Below are 18972 nucleotides of genomic sequence, written 5' to 3' on the forward strand. Positions count from 1 at the left end.
CAATGTTCAATTAATATGCAACTCCTTTCTTCGTGTAAACACCAGAAATCTTTCACATTAATCATTTTGACTTGTCATAGCAGTGCGGACACTGACTTCAATAACAACATTAATTGTTATTATTATTTTTGATTACTTTTAGCTGATCTATTCACAGTGACTCATCATGTACTTCACAGGACCCTGAAATCCAGCTGGTGTTTATTCATATTTCTCCTTCGTTTTTTGGTGTATAATGTTGAAAACACTTTCAGGGCAATCAGTGAGCTTTACACCCAGGGTCACTGGATTTATGTGGATATGACTTGTTTTTGCTTTTCATGCAATTGTCCTGCAACTATAAGTTGAAATGCTTCAAAACAGTCAGCTATAAACAGATTTTAAAAATGAAGCAAAAAAATTACAACATTGAATAGATACACAGTGAAATGTTATAAAGGATAAGTTTGTTAGAATGTATTATCCCGGTTTTCTGTTTTTAGTATAGTGACCAAAATAAGTGAGTGTTCGTCAAAGAGCTACTGTTTTAGCTATAGTATATGAAAAGTTTAAAATTAGTGACTACAAGAGAAAGGTAAAAAATTATTATTCAGATTATGATAAACCATTAATATAAGGGAAAAACACTCATTAAAACAAACAAGCTGGCATAGAAGCTAATCTTTCTAGCCTCTCTGCAACACACTGAGCAGTCAGCCGAGCATCTGGATCACAGTCCCAACAATCTGCGAGGAGCTCCTGTAGCACGGGCCCCTGAAAGATGTGCAGTTTTATTTTATTTTTTGAACACAAAAAACTGTATGATCAAGTAAAAAGGTCCTGTGTGAGAATACCTGTGGTAGCAGTCTCCAGTGTTTAGGTATCAAGGGTCTCTTGTCCATGTAACATACATGCAAAATGAGGCTTTCTAGAGTAACCTTGACTCCGAGCTCAGATTCATACGGCAACAGATGTTGTTGAGGAGAGCTGCCTGCAGATGGAGACATTGGAATAAACTCTAACAATGAATTGGTGTGGTATTCATGAGTTCTCTTTGCTTTAAGATGCCATGTCTCCCTTTGCACCTTCATCAACTACACTTAAAACCTCACTTGGATAAGAGGGAAATTAATTCTTTTTACCTTCAAATAAATCAGAGCAGTGCATCCAGATCTCCCACAGCAGCAGTCCCAGAGCATAGATGTCCCCCTGCAGGAGACACCAGGTGTTGCTGAGGTTTACAGAGCCTTCAAGGATCTCAGGGGCCATGTAGCGCAGTGTCCCCAGCAGAGCATGACTCTACAGATCAACAGAAATACAAAACATCTGTTTCAATATACAAGATTCTATTTCTTAGTTTATATCTGTAATATTAAGGAAATTTTCGACCAGAGACAACAGAAGCAGCTGTATTTCAGTCTGGAACTGGACCCTTATCTTGATCAGATTTGTGGGGGTTTTTTCTTACTTCTGTTTTTGTTGCAAAGCTCTGTGAAAGTCGTCCTGAACAAGAGCGCAGGATGGTAGAACATCCAAAATCACACAGCACACAGGTCCCATCTGCTCTCACAAGCACATTGAAGCTGCTCAAGTCTCTGTGGGCAACGGGAGGTTTGTGCACATCTGCATGAAAAAAACACATCTGTGATGATGGGAAGATTTTGATTGGTTTAGCCAAAAAGCCTGGAAGTTTTCCACCTATGTTTGACCACTTTATATGACAGATAAATTACTGAACCAATATTTCACATACTATATAACTATGAAGATGCTATAGAGATGAATTATTTTACAGTGTCTAATTGTTTTAAGTTTTATGTAAACATTTTAAATATACATAATAAGGTGTTTGATTCAATAAAGTAATTGCTGTTGGTTGTATTTGCCATGCAAAATAAATCACATCCATCACCATGAGTCAGAGGCAATCTTGCCCATACCATGTCTGTGAAGGTCAGAGTGGAGGTAGGAAAGTCCCTGTGATAAAGACTGACAGAGTTTCAGTGACATCATCCAGTTGGTGGCGTGTTTACACAGAAACGAGTGGAGAGAACCCTGAAATCAAAGGAACACCAGTTGATATGTCCATGAAGGAGTTGAATGCAAACTGGGTAAACTGGCCTCAGCTATACAATCGTGACATGAACTTAGGGACCTTTAGTTTTTGTGTTTATCCTTTTTGTTGTCATTTATTATCTGACTTCCATAGTTGTTTCATATTGTGTTTCTGGTCTTTTCCTTTATAAGATTTGGAAGCCTTTTTGGTCAAATCAATCATGAATATTATAAAATAATAATAATAATAATAATAATAATTGTCTACATAAAGCATATGAAAGTCTTCACCCTTTCTTCTACCTTCTCTTTAACTACTCTTACTCTTTCCTGAATTTCACTCACATATTCAGCAAATTGCAGCACCATCAGCAAACGGCCTCCTTCTGGTTTCCTCCCACAGCCTAAGAAAGGCACAATCCCAGCATGCGTCATCAGTGGAAGCTCATAAACTTCCTTCTCTGCAGTCCATTTATCAGTCCAACCTGGAGGGAAAACTTTCACTGCCACCTCTGATCCCTGGTAGTTCCCCTTCCACACCGTGGCAAAATGCCCCTGGCTCACAATCTGAAAAAAGTTTAGAATAACAGTACACAGATGATACATGGGTCATAAAGATCATATAGCATATAGCTAACTGATGGTTTGGCTTACCTGCTGTAGTTCAATGTTAGAAATGTCGAGCTCAGAGGTTTTGGTTGTTTGGCAGGAACACAATCTGGTGAAGTCATATTCATCACAAGACGGTGGGTTCTCCTCTGAAATAAGAAAACTCTTTTTTATTCAAACACATGCAGTTTAACCATAATCTGACAAACACCTGCACTGAAGTCCCTTTGATCACTCAGCTTACCTGAGTGAACAGTGTTAGAAAAGATGGATACTGTTTGACGTGTAACAAAGGACAGCAGCAAAAGGGAGTGTTACAGTAGAGATAAACACCAAGGTCAGTCCAGCAGAGGGAAAACACAAGACATCATGGAAGCTGTATCTTAATCTAGAAACTGTGAAAACATGCCTGAAGAATGTGATTCTCCAATCCTGAAACAGCACAGAGGGTATCAGATACAAAACAATACTTTATAATAGCAGCCGATAAAGAGGCGCTTACACCTGTTCCTATTTTAAACTGCTCGGGGGGGACTTTATTTTCTTAACCTAGAGGATGCAGATAAAAAAAACTGTTGTTTGGTTAAAATCTATAGATATCAACAGTTTGCTCACTGTATTGGCAAACTGAAAAATGGGATAAGAAATAATATATTTTCTCTTCACTTTGTCATTTATCACTGACAGTAAAAGGTTTCATTTATGAATACCACAACCAGGACAGTCAAATTGTCACTACCGATAAGATAGAAAGATGAAATTTGTATCATTCTCTGGAGAACACAAGAAATACAATTCACTACTATATTGATGTTGCCATATGAAAAATTAACCTACTTTTCTCTTTAAAGAGGCCTTTCCGTTTGGCAGCAACAATCATGAAGCACAGAACCAGCAGAATTCCCAGCAGAATTATTCCAGTGGTTTTCAATATTTCATCTAAAGAGAAACAACACATTACTTAATTCCTCAGTGTGTTTATTACTCAGATCATTTCGTTAAATAAATTAAACACTGAAACTTTAGTTATTTATGTTATCTCCTTTTTACATACCAGAAGAATAAGAGTATGTGGGGTGAGGCGCCTCAGACTCTGGGATCCAGGTGATGTTAGTGTTGCAGAGGTCTGTGTTACAGACACACTTGATGAGGCGACCGTTGAAGCGGACTTGAGCCTTACAGGTTTCATCTGGGCATGACTTTTCAGCTACATCACAAGCTATGAAGTAAAAAACAGAAACAGGAAGTTATACATGGCCTACTTGTTAAAAAATACTTGTAGATTTAAGGACTAGACCATAGTTTCTCACCAAGAAGATCGACCTTTGGCTGGCCACCATTTATCAGAAAATAGCCAACACAGCACTGAGTGTTCTCACAAAGCTGCACTGTGCCACTCACATTGCCAGCAGCTGTATATTTGTTGTTCTGAGGAGACACTTGGAAAGCACACTGTCTCTTTTGAAGCAAAGACTGGCTGGAGATGCAGAAAAAGATGCATTCTGGCAAGGGAAGGAAAAAAGAGAAACAGCTCCTGAAGATTTGGTTTGACAACTCGTGGAGAATTACTTTTTCCCTCTTTCCCATTTTTTTTTTTTATAACTTTTTGTTAAAGTCACAGTTTTTATTTTTGGCTAATAATATCAGGATAAGGTAAATAAAAGCAACAGTTTCATCACTGAGTCTTGTGTTGTAGGATCTATTTCACATTTTAAATCACTTATGATTAAAGAGTTGACACAGAGAAGAAAAAAATCCGCTTTCCTGATAATCGATTCACTTACCCAGAGCTGAAAACAGCCACCACTGTTGCAGGATCATTGTCACTATGAGCCAAGACCAGCCATGCAGTGATTAAGACCTTATCAGGCCTGGGAATGTGAGAGGAGTTTCCCATGTTTCCCGGCATTACTCCCACTGCCACACACCTGCACGTCCTACACACTGTCTTCTGCCCTTCAGTAAGCTGTGGGAATATAAAACTTATTATTATAATGATTTTCCACTGTAACAGCATCTCATCTGCACCTAAATGTGGGACTGACTGCAGCTGGCTAAATACCTCAGGACCTCAGGTAAACTCAAGGACAAAATCATTGGACCAATGATGGCGAAGAATTCAACTACAGAATTTAACTTTTTAACACAGACTTCTGAAAGAATAATCAAATGATTTACACACAGCAACACAAACCCACTTTTTCACTGAAGCAGTTGTTTTGTTCTTTTTATTTTTCAAACTCACCTTTATTTACATAGCTACTTTTCATACATTAAAAAATGCAGCCCAAAGTGCCTCACAAAAGAAGACAGACATCAGAAAACAGACATGTGAGAAGAGTCATACGTAATAATCAAAAGTAAATAAAATCAGTGCAGTAAAAAATGATATGGTCAGATCTCATCTCATCTTTATATATAAAGCACTTTAAAGCACTATAAAGCACTTTATTTATAAAGCAATTTAAATCACTTTATCTATAAAGCACTTTAAAGCACTTCAATGAGATCTAATGAAAACTGCAGAATCAGTAAAATGAAAAAAAAGTGTAAAATGAGTTAGAATAAAAATAAAGTTCATAAAATTAGAAATAGTCAAAATCTAATTAAATAGAATTGATAAATATGAAAATAAAATTTAAAAAATGATGTTTAAAAGAGTTTTGATAAAAGTTATTGTGGTAATAGTGCAGTTCAGGGCTAAAACAGAGATTGTCCCTGATTCAAAAAGAAGAAGGTTTTTATTTTGGCCTTAAAATACTTTGTGTGTGTGTGTGTGTGTGTGTGTGTGTGTGTGTGTGTGTGTGTGTGTGTGTGTGTGTGTGTGTGTGTGTGTGTGTGTGTGTGTGTGTGTGTGTGTGTGTATGACAGGCTTCATGATATGTACCTCCTTAAAAAGAAAAAGAAAAGCTTTGATCAAGGTGAAAACCATAGCAGCTTGTTTCCACCAAGTATGTATGTTTGTATGTAGGTATGTATATGTATGTAAATATAAATGTAATATATAAATATAAATTATGTATTCGACCAAGTTTCCTTATTATTATCTTTTACCCGGCTTCCATAGAAAACAGTGGTGTTCCAATCTACGAATCACGCGCCCCTAAAAGCATTAATTGGGCGGGCACGTGCGCGCGAGCACAACTAGCTAGCCAAACGTCTGACAGTACCGAGCGGTGGAGCAGCTTTGTCAATGAGTGTCAAATGACTCAACTCTAGCAGCCACGGTGAAATAACGTCATACAACTTTTATTATCTAAAATACGTAATACAGTTTATTATCATACCTCAGACTGTTTTACTCCTTCGATTATGCCCTCCGTTAAAAAAGAGCTAGCTTTAGCTGATGTGTTCGCGGGGGACTCTGAAAATGAGCGAACATTTAATGGCTTCTCTGACAGTGAGCTCAGCGACTACGACGAAAATGTAAGTTTTTTTTTCGCTTAAATCAAAGCTTTTAAACATAAAACCACACCAACTGAAATTACGTGATGATGATCATTTATATTTTATTGTTTATTTGTTATGTGGTGATATCCAATCAAGAATTCTAGCCAGTTGGGATTTAATAAAGTTGGTCAGTTCTTCTTCACTTTAACGCAACTGAAAAAAATACTTGTCGTTGGCCTAGCCTTTAGTGTGAATACCTTTATTAAACAGTTTATGGTAAACGACAACAGTTTAATGAGAAACCATCTCTACCCCTGTTGTTTAGAAGTCACATTCAGAACATGAAGAGAAGGCCCAGTCCAAGTTTCCCCCCAGGAGTAAGAAGGCCACATCCAAGTCATTACCAGGAAAACAATCATTCAGCCTGAGGGTGGTTCTCCGCTCCACCTCCTCTACCCAGCAGTCCACTGATGATAATACTGAGGAGGATAAGGAAGAAGAAAAGAAGACAAAGAAAAGAGGGATTAACCGGGCAGGAAGAACCAGCCAGGCTAAGAGGATGAAACAGGTTAAATTTGAAGCTGAAGATGAGGATACAGAGGTGGCTCAACCACCTGCTGAGGAGGAGCTTGGATCTGATTCAGGAGAAGAGGCTCCTAATAACTTCCTAGCCAAAAGACAACAGAACATTATGGCCAACAAAGCAATGGTAAATCACAACACAGAACCATGTGCTTGTGTGCATGTGAGCTATAAAGACATCTGTATCAGGTTTCATGCAAAGCAGCTGGCTCATAGGGGACAAGTTACATTGTCACACTTTATCACCACCCTGAGTTCTACTGATTGAAACCTGTTGCTATAAAGTTCAGGAAATTGTGAAAGCACTGCAAAAATACTTTCAGTATCACATGCCACCAACTGTTTCCCTGCCAGAATGACTAAGTCTCCAGCTGCTGCCTCTGGTTGTTTTGATCCTCCCTGTTTTCTCACAGTTGGCGCAGCTGATGGCAGACCTGCAGAAGATGCCAGGAGGGGCAGGCCTTCTGAAAAAACAAGCTGGCAAACAAAAGACAAAGGGGAAAAGTACTGTGAGTGACTCATCTGTGATCTCTCACCTGAAATTGTTGAACAGAAATGTTCATATTGTGACATTTGAATGATAGAATCAACAAGAGGTGGCAGACTCCCTTTCATAAGGATCTGAATAACTGTATTAATCAACAGACACATACACCAGTGTGATTTTGTTTTAAATCAAACTTTGCCAGCAGCGTCCACCACGCTCTGGAGGAGACTCCAGGAAAAACCCAGAGCGTGCGTCTCGCAGACTTACACGCTCTATGGGGTCATGTGAAGACTCTGAAGGGCATAAGGAAGAAGGCAAGGAGGAAGAGCTGGAGCTTAACCTGGAGGAAGAGCTACTAGAGGTTAACTTGATCACTTTTTCAGAGCAGCATAGATCATTTAGTAAATACAACAGGCCCTCACAGCTGATTGGAGAGCTTTAGGGAATTCTGCATCTAAGCTGAACCTGTGGTTTAAAATCCAAAATATTTATTTCTTAAGTGTAAAAAGTGATTTTAGTTACTCTTGTGACTCACAACATTTACAAATTCTTTGCAGGATAAGAAATAAATGTTGAAATTTCCTTTTTTTATTTATCTGGCAAGCCCTAACATTTGTTTCTTATGAATTTTGAGTTATAAAAATGTATGATGGTTGCACTATATTAGCAATCTGTATCTGGCTAATGTGTGTGAAAATCAAAACTACATTTTTCCCCCCTTGTTGTGTGTTTCAGGTACGCAGGGCCCCACAGCGCAGAGGTGCCCCACGTCCTAACTCGGGGAAACCTCATGTAATCCGCCCTGTTGAGGACATCACAGAGGATGAACTCCAGCTGGTCGCAGAAAACATGACTGATAAAGTCTACAACAAAGTTACAGTAAGTAAACCGCCTGACTCATGCTGGGTATTTTAGAATGATACAAAGTAGAAGCGATTACAGTAATCTTTACTGAAGCCTTAGAGCATATCTGGTGTTGTCCTTTGGGATGAAACACTATAAACTTTAGTACTTTCAATTTCAGTGAAATCTGCCCACTTTCTCAGTGATTGAGGTTTCTGTGTGTCTTTAGGGCTCCACGTGCCATCAGTGCCGTCAGAAAACTGTCGACACTAAGACATGCTGCCGCAGCGAGGACTGTCGAGGGATTCAGGGTCAGTTCTGCGGGCCATGTCTGAGGAACAGATATGGAGAGGATGTCAGAAAGGCGCTGCTTGATCCGGTCAGACTGCTTCAACCCCTGCAGACACACACACTTTAAATAGAAAACTGTTTTGTGGTCTGAGGATTCAAAATTTGACATACATGTTTTGGCGAAACGTGTGCTACCATCCAGACAATGCCTTACACATTTCAGCAAGACAAAGGCAAATAAAACTCTGCATGTGTTACAGCTGTATGGCTCTGTAGAAGAGGAATCCTTGTGCTAAACTGGCAGTATTGACCTGTCTACCATTGAAAATATTCTGCCCAACATTTTAAGCAGCATCCAAAGGGCCCTGAAATTGGGGGTTATAGACTATATAGAAGAATAAGAGGAAGTTTGATACAAATTCAGACTAAAGGGGTTGTTGTTCTTCGTTTGAGTTTAGATCTAAACACCTAGTAAAGTTATCAGTAACAAGATGAAAATCAAGTCTAGGACTAGAAAAGCACTCAGAGAACGCAGACCTCCACCAAGCATACCGTGACTGTCACCAAATACGTTAGCCCTACTTTAATGTTATACTCCCTTTCAGCAGACTGTCTGCTACAATTTGGTGTCAGTTGCAGGTTTGTACGATAATTTGATAACTGACAGTGTTAAAGATTTTGATGACTCAGTCCATAGTTCATATTCCAGATCTTAGTATCCAGAATATCACCAGGATCTGCCTCGTGCTTTTACATCTGTCAGAAATTATCGTGACTTTGTCTTGTATTCTTTGGCAAAGCAATCAGGCCATTTATCTTGGAGTTATATACACATATGGTGAAAACAGCCCTATCTCACAATGATAAAGAATCCTTTAAAAAAGTCCTGGATCCAGATGGTGATCCAGATCGCCACCAAAATTTAATCACTTCTTCCGTATCACATTTTGAACATTTCCTGAAAATTTAATCAAGATCCATTGGTTACTTTTTGAGTTATGTTGTTCACAGACAAACTCTCCCTACAACATAACCTCCTTGGTGGAGGTAATAACAGATGTTCATTGTCTGTACAAGCTGTATGTCACAAAAGATCAAAAACACCGTCAACAGTTTGTTTTTTAACCATTACTTTGACTCCACAGGAGTGGAAGTGTCCTCCCTGTAGAGGCATTTGCAACTGCAGTTTCTGCCGCCTGCGGGAAGGCCGCTGCCCAACTGGCATCCTGTTTCCTCTTGCTCAGTACCACGGCTTCTCTGATGTCCACTCCTACCTCAGCAGGTGAGGGAGTCCACTAGTGTACTACTTTCATCAACAAAGGTTTTCAAACTTTTGCAATGGCAACACAAAATAACCCGAGAGCTCCTTGTGATGAATGAGTGACATAAATGGTTATCATGCTGCCAATTAATTACAAACAGACATTTACAATTTATTTCTTCTCCGACAGCCTACGCAACAAACTGAAGAGTGAGGATGATGTAGAGATGTGACACCACCACTAGGGGGAGCAACTGTCCATTTGTTTTCTCCATTGACAACTGCGTTTTAATCTGTTTTTAATTTGTTCAGTTTTCTTCTTAATAAAGTATTTGTTGATCATCTGACACTTGAGTTGTTGTACTGTAACAATTTAGAAATAAAAGAGGCAAGGTGTTTTCATAATTTTAATCCAGCTGTTGGCATTTGCAGTAGTTGTATACACACAATATAAAATCCCTTATTTAAAACGGGGCAGAAAAATAAGAGCACTTGTTATCCAATGGAGTAAGTTTATAGACTTTAAACACAATTTCTGACAAAATATAAGATACAAATTTCTTACTCAAATAAAGCTGAATTCTGACACAAAGAAACAAATCCCAACAGAGGTGAGGAGCATCTTAAACATCAACCCTTAAAACATTTTGCAACTTATATTGGGACAACAAAGGGCTGTGTGTCCAAGTCGAGCCGGATCCTTTCCAGTTAGAGCTCTAACAAACGTTTAACAAGAGTAAAAATAATTAGAAAGTTTACAGACCAAAGAAAGATCTCATCGTTTACTTATAAAATGAGTATGAACATTTGGTTTGGAGCTTACATATTTTTGCTGTCTGGACATTATTACAAAATATTAAACTCTGACCAGATGTGACGAAACAAGAAACTTTCCACGGAAAGAAAAACTTAAAGGACTGCAAGGCAAGGTCTCAGATGACAGATACAACATATGGGGGGAAAAAGTTAATCAAAAGACCTGGACTGTATAGAATCCATTACTCCAAGACAGAAAGGATGGTAAGTTTACACATTTAATCTACATATATATGTATAAAAGTAATAATATAAGTTTAGGATTGATTGTGCATGAGAGGTTCATATAACTGAAAGGCAATCTCTTGCAATTGTGAAGGATGATCCTGCCAAAGCTAAGAATTTCTGTAGCCTTTACATTACCAAAAATATATATACTTACATAAAAAAATCTAAATGTTTTTGCCATGATAAACATATCAAAGCATGATGGCTTGAACGTGTGTACCCACAGAAGAGGTTAAAGAGTTATTCTCAGGATTTCAGTGGCCTGACACACTTACATCCTCTCGCTGATTAGTGCTGGTGGCTTTGACCTGGTCGTCACCCCATGTTTTCACGCCCTCCACCCTATAACGTTTAACGTAAAACTTCTATGGTAGCAGGGTTGTTAGTTTGCATGGTTCCCTAAAACCGCTACGACAGCACAGGCAAGAACTAAATGTTTTTTTTTGCTCAGGTTGTTATGATGTTCAGAGCTGCAGTGGGGAAGGTAGTCGAGGGGCAGGAGACACCTGAGAGGAAGGACGAGTTGTACGACCCACAAGCAATAAACTCAGTAGTGTCGTCTCTCTAGGAGGGGGGCTTGTAGAGAGCATACTTTCCTCCGATTTAACACCAAGTGTGTCAGTCTGCGTGTTTTTATTGTGATCGTACTATCATCTATAACGGGGTCTTCATGTTAAACAAATGTTAGTGTAGTGCCATCTCCAGTCAGGGGGAACTAGATTCCATCTCTTGCCTAACATTTGAGTTCTGCTCTGACCCTGAAATGCCACCAATATCCTAAAACAAATTTGAAATCCTCGTTCCTGCTCAGTTCTCAAATGGGATAGTGTCTCCTGTCTGAAACCTTTGAGAGGTTTCTGCCCTTTAAACCCAAATGTCTGAATGCATCATCCACTGAGGCTGTCCTCCTGCTCCTCTGTGCTCCTCTGTGTTCTCAGTAGCTGTTGCCATTGATTTGATGATGGTCCACCTGCATAATGTTGATCCCGCTGCTGGCTAACCGGGCTATGCTCTCTGCAGATAAGGTTTCCATGGTGACAATGGTGTGCTGCTCGTTTGCAGACAGAGCTCCTGGTTCCACTTTTGTGACTGAAGCAGGGGAGCCAGCGTCAGTGGAGCCGGTGGTGCCGCTGGCCACGTTAGCCACAGCTTTCTTGTTTGAGTGAGTTTTGATGTGCTTGGAGAGGTGGTCGCTGCGCATGAAGCGCTTTGGACACTCGGGGCAAACAAACCTTTTCTCACCTGATAAAGAAGGAGAAATAAACATTGGTTAAAGTTTGTAAAGTCTGATTTGACCAGACACTCATGAGCTATAATGAACAGTGGTGAAAGACAGAGAGGGAGAAGAAAAACACACATCTGTAAATCTAGATTCCTTCACAAGGAAAATATTACTATTCAAATCACAGATGAACAAATTTATGCTTATTTGGCCAAGGCTCAGCATCACCTGTGTGCGTCCTCTTGTGGCGCTGAAGCTCATCTGAACGGGTGAATCGTTTTCCACAGAAAGACCAGCTGCAGACGAATGGCCGTTCTCCTGTGTGCCAGCGTAGGTGAGCTCTCAGGTGGGATGTCTTGCCGTAGATCTTCCCACACCCAGAGATGTGACAAATGTGCTGTTTCTTTTTAGTTGGGTCACTGTGGGACAAAATAGGAGAATACAGAGTGATCAGGTTATCAGGGGAGGAGATTACTTACAATCAGCTTACATTCAGGAAGGTTGTCTCTGAGGTTTGGTATATGATTTATTGAAACTTAATGAAACTGGACTGTAATCACTCCAAAAATGAAGTCTATGGTGTTACAGTTTCTCTGGATCACATTTGAATTTACATGTTGTATGGGGTAGAAAAGGCCAGTGACGTACCGTCCTTCTCCGTCCTTGCAGAAGGGGCAGGTGCAGGCTTCCCTCCTGTTACGTCTTCCTTGAGGTGGGGGGCTTATGTCCTCATCATCCATCGCTGTGCTGTCATCCAGACTCTCCCCTCCTGCCTGTAAGCCCTGCTCTCCTGCTGTAGCGAAAAAAGACATCACAAAGTGTGGAATCAGTTATTTGAATTTAAAGAGATCTTTTAGGAAAGACCGTTATACACTGCTTTAACAAAAACACATGAAGTCACATCTGCAGCAGGTAACCTGCAGTTTTGAGGTCATATCATTTCTGAGGTGATCCACTTAAAGTCACATTAATGGCAAAATCAATCAAAGCCACAAGTAGCAATTTACAGGCCCTCAATTAACAGGCCCTCACATCTATGCACCATGTTGAGGCTGCCCTGTATACAGCAGAATCTGCCTCAGCAAACAGTCATGAATGTGGATGGCTGTAAGGGGGCGCTATACTTCAAGGTTAACCTGATGAAATGGATGCATTCAGGCTGGCACTGAACATGTGTGAGCGTTTTTGGTCCAGATCTTTTTTTAAAAAAAAAAAAAAGAACTTTGACCTGCTATCTTGGCCTCTCATTGGGTTATGGTAAACCCTTCGACAACGTCTCATCCTCAACGTGTCAAAAACACAGAGAACACATTTGAAATTGATCTGATAAAAACCCAGGACAAGTTCATTAAAGTACATACACTGCAAACCCCTAAAAATGCTAAAATTCAAAAATTCAGCTACATTATCTGGCTTCAAGTTGGGATTTCAGTTTGTTGATGAGAAATTATTCTGTGGGTCTAGGCATGATTATTATGCACCAAACGCATGTAGGTTAAAACCATAAACCAAAATATGGACATAGGCTCCCCGACGTCACCCTGTCTGTTTCTGAAACAGAAAATGAAGCACATCGGCTATCACGGCCATATTTGAAGTGGCAAGGGCTTTGTGTACAGCTATAGGGCACCTGTCCGTCACGTGACCTGAGCTGTGCCTTTGATTGGACGAGCTCCCAATCTTAAAATCCTCTGAACTGCCGAGTTGAAAAAAGTTCACACCCCATACAGTGTGCTCATAATGAAATTAGCGACAGACAGGCAGGAGATGGTTTTTGAATCAGGCTGTAAATAAGTCAATTTCTGCTTTGAAAACTGCTTTTTGTTGGCTTGGTGTGTATGTGACTTCCGGAGCCAGCATTAAGCAGACACTCGAGAAACAGCTGATTTTAGCACTTCTACATTGCCTCATATTGTTAGACCGGAGGTTGCCGTTTGGTTAAAATTGGTAGAGGGGCTGAATGTTTTATATATTTTGGGGTGCTATTGTGGGTGCTCAACCACTGGATTACTACATTTTTTGCCATGACTAAATTGGGTGCAAAATTTGGACTTTTGACTTAAAGCATGGTCAAGACAATTTGGGGGTTAAAGCAGCAGAAGAAAAAATAACCCTTACCCTATAGTCAGGCTCAGGCCTAAATGAGGAATAGCACCTGTTGCTTTAATGTTTCCTCAGAACTAAACATATGCAGGGCTTCAGAAAAGTTGGACTGGCAGTGTCCTAACTAGTATGATGCACTAGATTTGAATATTAGTTGTACAAATATGCATCATGAGAGCACACTATCAAATTCCAGGTCACCTGAAACAAGCGGACTTTGACTACGACACTTGACTAAATGTCAACACTGACGCTGATGCGTTAGAGGTTGGCTATTTCCTCCAATGGGATCCAAAAGATCTGGCTGATGTGGTGGGTCATGATTTTGATAATAGGCAAAATAACATCCAACATCTGTATCTGAGTGAACACACACACAATACTACATAAAGAGTCTGTAACTAAGGGCCATGACATGAGTAAGTTGATGATAAAGAGGTGAGGGTTAAACTACACCCTGAATTTAGCACATAAATGATGTCTGACCCACTGTAGCAGGGCTGTCGAGTAATGTCTGATAAGTTGTGGTTTCATCAGGTAAACAAACACGTCACCATGAGCACAAGCAAGAGCCCAGAGCAACACGGGCCCAGCTGGACTGGTTTAACCAGTATACTTAAAACACAAAGAGCAAAAAGTGATCGAACACAGAGATACAATATGTTGACTACACTGTGGACACATGTTTGCTTTCTGATTCTAGTTTGTATAGGGATTTCAGATTAAATGCCAAGGATTACAAGAAGGATCATTAAAAGAATAAAAACAAAGCGCAGCATTGAGATTATAGAATGTAGTAAAAAGCAGTTCTTGTGTAAATAAATTCTTAATCTAAAACTACAGTTTACTTCATGGAACATGCTGCAAACATTTTTAAAAAATAATGTAAATATTGTTTTTATTTTACTATCAGACTAGTAACTGACCTCCTGTGCTGGCGATGGTTATCGGGACAGTCTGCAGCTGGTGCATTTGAAGCCCAGAGCCTCCAAGTGTGTTGAGATTAATGGTCTGGATGCCGGGGATCTGCACTGTGTTGACAGATACTCCACTGCCAGCAGCAGCTCCCTGAACCTGGCCCAGCTGGGGAAGGGACTGCACTGGGGCCAGAGTGATCTGCGGTCCCGCAGGACTCTGGATCTGAATCGTCTGCCAGCTCACCTGGCCATTAGGGCCGACAGTGCGCAGGAAGATGGGACCTGTGTTTGGCATGATCTGTAGATTTTGAAGCCCTTCCTGGCTGAGTGTTGGAGTTGCGAACACCTGACCCCCTGCGGTCGCCACATTACTCGCCTGGATGGTCTGGAGGTGAGTCCCCCCTTGGATAACCTGCTGAGGCTGAATCAGGATCTGCTGTGGCTGCTGTGTGTCTCTGTTGTCTGGTTGTATCGGGACACCTAGTGAAGCGGCTGCATTCTGCTGGAACGTTGCCGTCATCCCTCCGTTGCTGCTCTGTGTTTGGGTCATTCCAAAAGAGGAAGCTTGCGTGGTGACGGTGGGTGCGCTGGTCATGTAACCTGTCCCACTGGTGGAAGTTGCTGAATTCTGTGACTGCTGTATGAGCTGGTTTCCACTTGTGTCCCCTCCGTTATTTGAATCTCCTGTTGTGTTGCTTGCAGCACTGACAGGCAACAGAGTGATGTTTCCATTTAATGATACAGGCATATTTGCCAAGAACTGGGGCTGGTTCTGTAACACACCATTGCCGAGGCTGATGTTTTGGATGGGGATGGCTCCCTGAAGGAGACCAGGCATGGTTATGATGTTTCCTGCTGCTCCAGCTCTGTTGGTCGCAGCTATGATCTGCTGGCCAGTAGGTGAGGACACTATCTGAAACTGCTGCCCTGGTGCTGCAGCGGCGGGTACAGCAGAATCCTGCTGAGTTTGAGTTAACTGCAGTGGTTGGCCATCGACTGTTTGAAACTGGGGAATGACCTGGTACTGAATGTTGGGCATCATGCCTGATATGGTGGTGAGTACCTGCTGGCCCTGCACTGATGGAGCCTGAGCCACTACATATTGCTGTGGCTGCTGCTGCTGTCCCTGAGTGCTTACAGGTGACAGCACCTGTCTGCTCTTCCCTGCATCTCCTCCTGTCATCACCCCTGAGGAGTCGGTGGTGATGGTGTTGGTGCCTGAAGATGCTTGAACGCCGAGAGGGATGACCTGCCAGCCGTTGGCAGTGGAGGTAAAAACACCCTGGTTGATGTCCAGCTGCTGCTGGTTATGTTGTTGGTCTGAAGGTGAATCACTCTCTCCTGGGGTATCAATTCGACTGCATGTGGCTGCCAACAAGGCGAGAGGAGAAGGCTGCTGTGAGTCCTGAAAAAAGAGGAGATGAAAGAAAGAAAAAGGGAGGAGGGGGAATAAATTCATCAAGAATACATCTAATCATAGATGCTTTCTTTTTGGACATATCACTAAAATTAAAGAAAACTTCACAAAAAGAGGGATGAAATACTTGTTTAAAAAGCAACTTAACAAAACCTTACTTATACCGATATGACAAAAAAATAACGTGCCAACAAAATGCAAGACCATCTGATTAAACTTGTCGAATCAGTATATGTAATTCTGAAATCATTAAAATTAAATTGTAATCAATCACAGATAAAAAAGTCCAGCCCCAGATCATGAAACTAACCTGGCCTGAGCGAATCAAGAAGTGTGTGAAATCTCTTTATCACATTGACTGCTATTTGATTTGATGAGGTTCAGAAGGAAATCTATCTAATACAGTCTGATCTGTCTTTTCAGATGCTGCTCTAACCATCCTTTATTTCCCACATTGCTTTAATGTAAACTTATTTCATGCAACAGTTCTTTCCAGTCCTCAGGGAAATAAGTCCAGGGGGGAAGCAGGGTGGGAGAGTATGGGAGGGACCACATTTTTTCCAGAGCAGCGGCGGGCTCGACTTCCCCTCCCCCCAAACCCACCCATCTCCCTCCCACACTTTATTTTGCCCTATAAACTGACACGCTCCTCTAGCCACCCCCTCCAAGGCCAGCCAAATGGGCCGAGCGAAATGCGCATGAAGTGCCGGGGTTTGACGGGAACACCCCGTGTGGGCGAAATTTACCTGCCCATTCCCCACCCCAGTGACATGTGCTCTGAAGAAAAAGTCAACAAGACGAACAAGTGTCCACAATAACGAACTAACGATCCAAACAAACCCATGAGAAAGGAAGGGAGGGCTTGCTGTGGAGTTTTGTTAATATGTCAGAGCTTTCATCTGATCTACTAAAAACAGGAACAAAGTCTGGTTAACCTACTTGTGAGTTTGTGTTTCGCTTTTGACTGAAGCCTCCGCCGCTCTCCACAGCGGCCATTTCACCCTGCTGCTGATCTGCGGAGGAAGAGTTTGTAAGATCACTTATCTCAAACATCGAAACAGCCAACCAATTAACAAGAGAGGAGTCACATTCAGATCATTCAGGAGGCAAATAAATACACGCTGCGTCCACTTACCACAAACGACTAAAGTTTGTGAGTATTTGTGGCTAACATGAAGTAACTGAAGGGAGAAATGTGAGGAAATCCATGCGACAAGCTTCTGAAGGGCCAACTAGCCTTTAAGCTAAGCTAACATGAACTAACCACAACAAGTCATGTTGAGAAAAAGTACCAGAGGCCAACATAGTTTCATCTGAACCACTACATATACCTAGATGGCTAGCTCACGGTTAGTGGATAAAGTTTATCAGTCTTGTAAATTTCAGCAAAGAATAGAAGTTACTCCTCTGTGAGTTAAACTTGTTCAGCCAAATGTTGTTAGCTCAGAACCGACAGTTAGCAGTTAGTCATTATTAAACTGCTTGAGACGCTCGCGGAACAATACCAACTTATCCGACTTACACTGGTGAATGCATGTCATACAACATTCTCTGATTCTACTCGTTACTGTTAGCTCAATGCTTTTTTTCTCAAGATGCCACTGAGTTGAAAAAAGTTCACTTACTGCTCATAATTTGAAGACGGGAGGAGTTTCTCTGCTCTTTTTCGAGTTGACAACTTTTCACAACTTCACACAAACTTGACGGGCAGCCCCTATGAAGGAGACAGAGGGGTGCGTTCGATTTATGGACACGTGTGCATAATGGTGTGTGGCCGCGTACAATTATTTAGAGGAAATTCGGTAACAACCGTTTCAAGAGTTTAGTAAAATAATAATAATAATAATATTAATGATGATGATAATAATAATAATAATAATAATAATAATAATAATAATAATAGTAATAATAATAATAATAATAATAGTGGAAAAAAACAAGTTGGAATAATGATATTTAGCCTCCATTGAAAAACGATATTTCTGTCTTACACCATATAGCCTGTTCAGTTACGTGTCTCATAATTTCAGTTATGAATCTCACAAATGAGACTCAGTATCTCGTAATTTCGATTTAGTTTGTTATAGTTATGACAGAGGGTTTTCAGACATCTAACTCCCTCAGTTTAATGTTACCATGATGACCTTAGCTTGTAAAGTTTCACATTATCCTGATACATAGTCCCTGACAATTTAAGAAGACGAACATTTACTTCTGAGAGACCAAACTTAAAAAGGAGACTCTTGATTACTTTTTTTGTTTGTTTACAGAGAAATTTAGAGGTGTCCTTAAGCCCACCGTGTCTCAGGTTATTTTGCTCTTTTTCCGATAGGTAATAATTTCGAAAGAATTAAGCTGCCACAGTTTTTCATTGGGAATGTCTTGTATTCTGCATCACGAGGATAATCAAAAGAAGCGCACCCTTGTTAAACCAGTTTGCGAGGGATTGTTGCTTTGATCCAATAGAATAGCTCGTTTCTCTCGTTGAGAATCTACTGGCCAATGTAATTGGATTAAAGGCGGAGAACAGGGCGGGACCTAGCATGTTTGGTTGTACGGCTGAGTATGATTGACGTTGGGTTATCTGTTTTCCGCTAAAAAGACTCCACGAGTAACAAAACAGGCCAAAATACCGATTTTCCATGCTTTATTATTACGGTATAGTCTTCCATTTGACAGTGTCCAGATTCAAAGGCCAGTTTCTCATGAAAAGGAGGAGGTGTATGAGGAAGGCGCACTGGCTATTTAAGTCTTGCCTCCGTGGCCGATGGC

At 40.8% G+C, this 18972-nt stretch overlaps 3 protein-coding genes across 5 annotated transcripts; 1 reads left to right on the plus strand and 2 right to left on the minus strand.

The window, feature by feature from the left end:
- Positions 1 to 630: 630 nt before the first annotated feature.
- LOC141789434 (bone morphogenetic protein receptor type-2-like) lies at positions 631 to 4470 on the minus strand. The gene is made up of 11 exons (XM_074668835.1): positions 4428 to 4470; positions 3954 to 4145; positions 3698 to 3862; positions 3481 to 3582; positions 2689 to 2792; positions 2380 to 2601; positions 1920 to 2034; positions 1448 to 1602; positions 1122 to 1278; positions 834 to 970; positions 631 to 753 (listed from the first exon to the last, which is right to left on the minus strand). The coding sequence occupies exons 1-11, from the start codon at positions 4462 to 4464 to the stop codon at positions 631 to 633; spliced, it is 1509 nt and encodes a 502-aa protein (XP_074524936.1). The 5' UTR covers positions 4465 to 4470.
- Positions 4471 to 5752: 1282 nt separating this feature from the next.
- LOC141795441 (cell division cycle-associated protein 7-like) lies at positions 5753 to 9784 on the plus strand. 2 transcript variants are annotated; one of them, XM_074676322.1, is made up of 8 exons: positions 5753 to 6069; positions 6359 to 6742; positions 7029 to 7124; positions 7305 to 7463; positions 7838 to 7981; positions 8175 to 8324; positions 9382 to 9518; positions 9688 to 9784. In XM_074676322.1, the coding sequence occupies exons 1-8, from the start codon at positions 5956 to 5958 to the stop codon at positions 9728 to 9730; spliced, it is 1227 nt and encodes a 408-aa protein (XP_074532423.1). In that variant the 5' UTR covers positions 5753 to 5955; the 3' UTR covers positions 9731 to 9784. The 2 variants fall into 2 exon arrangements, with proteins under 2 accessions (XP_074532423.1, XP_074532432.1); XM_074676331.1 differs by having other exon boundaries at positions 5754 to 6069; positions 7308 to 7463.
- sp1 (sp1 transcription factor) lies at positions 9718 to 17903 on the minus strand. Of its 2 annotated transcripts, none has more exons than XM_074676274.1 (6): positions 17826 to 17903; positions 17140 to 17213; positions 14793 to 16188; positions 12412 to 12553; positions 11992 to 12182; positions 9718 to 11783 (listed from the first exon to the last, which is right to left on the minus strand). In XM_074676274.1, the coding sequence occupies exons 1-6, from the start codon at positions 17830 to 17832 to the stop codon at positions 11476 to 11478; spliced, it is 2118 nt and encodes a 705-aa protein (XP_074532375.1). In that variant the 5' UTR covers positions 17833 to 17903; the 3' UTR covers positions 9718 to 11475. The 2 variants fall into 2 exon arrangements, with proteins under 2 accessions (XP_074532375.1, XP_074532368.1); XM_074676267.1 differs by having other exon boundaries at positions 12412 to 12556.
- Positions 17904 to 18972: the final 1069 nt, after the last annotated feature.

The sequence above is a fragment of the Halichoeres trimaculatus genome, unplaced genomic scaffold (assembly GCF_033239565.1).
Source record: "Halichoeres trimaculatus isolate MK-OKI-2021-1 unplaced genomic scaffold, fHalTri1.1 fHalTri1_scaffold_1, whole genome shotgun sequence".
Taxonomy (NCBI): Eukaryota; Metazoa; Chordata; class Actinopteri; order Labriformes; family Labridae; genus Halichoeres; species Halichoeres trimaculatus.

What these genes read in the sequence shown, in the direction of transcription:
- LOC141789434 (XM_074668835.1), bottom strand. Translation starts at nt 4,464, where the DNA reads ATGATCCTGCAACAGTGGTGGCTGTTTTCAGCTCTGG. An exon ending in GCCAAAGGTCGATCTTCTTG is followed by an intron (nt 3,863 to 3,953) that starts GTGAGAAACTAT and finishes TTTACTTCATAG; the next exon opens with CTTGTGATGTAGCTGAAAAG. An exon ending in TGCTGCAATTTGCTGAATAT is followed by an intron (nt 2,035 to 2,379) that starts GTGAGTGAAATT and finishes CTTTGATTTCAG; the next exon opens with GGTTCTCTCCACTCGTTTCT.
- LOC141795441 (XM_074676322.1), top strand. Translation starts at nt 5,956, where the DNA reads ATGCCCTCCGTTAAAAAAGAGCTAGCTTTAGCTGATGTGTTCGCGGGG. An exon ending in AAGTCTACAACAAAGTTACA is followed by an intron (nt 7,982 to 8,174) that starts GTAAGTAAACCG and finishes GTGTGTCTTTAG; the next exon opens with GGCTCCACGTGCCATCAGTG. An exon ending in GAAAGGCGCTGCTTGATCCG is followed by an intron (nt 8,325 to 9,381) that starts GTCAGACTGCTT and finishes TTGACTCCACAG; the next exon opens with GAGTGGAAGTGTCCTCCCTG.
- sp1 (XM_074676267.1), bottom strand. An exon ending in AACCATCGCCAGCACAGGAG is followed by an intron (nt 12,557 to 14,792) that starts GTCAGTTACTAG and finishes TTTTCGCTACAG; the next exon opens with CAGGAGAGCAGGGCTTACAG. An exon ending in TGCAAGGACGGAGAAGGACG is followed by an intron (nt 12,183 to 12,411) that starts GTACGTCACTGG and finishes TTTGTCCCACAG; the next exon opens with TGACCCAACTAAAAAGAAAC.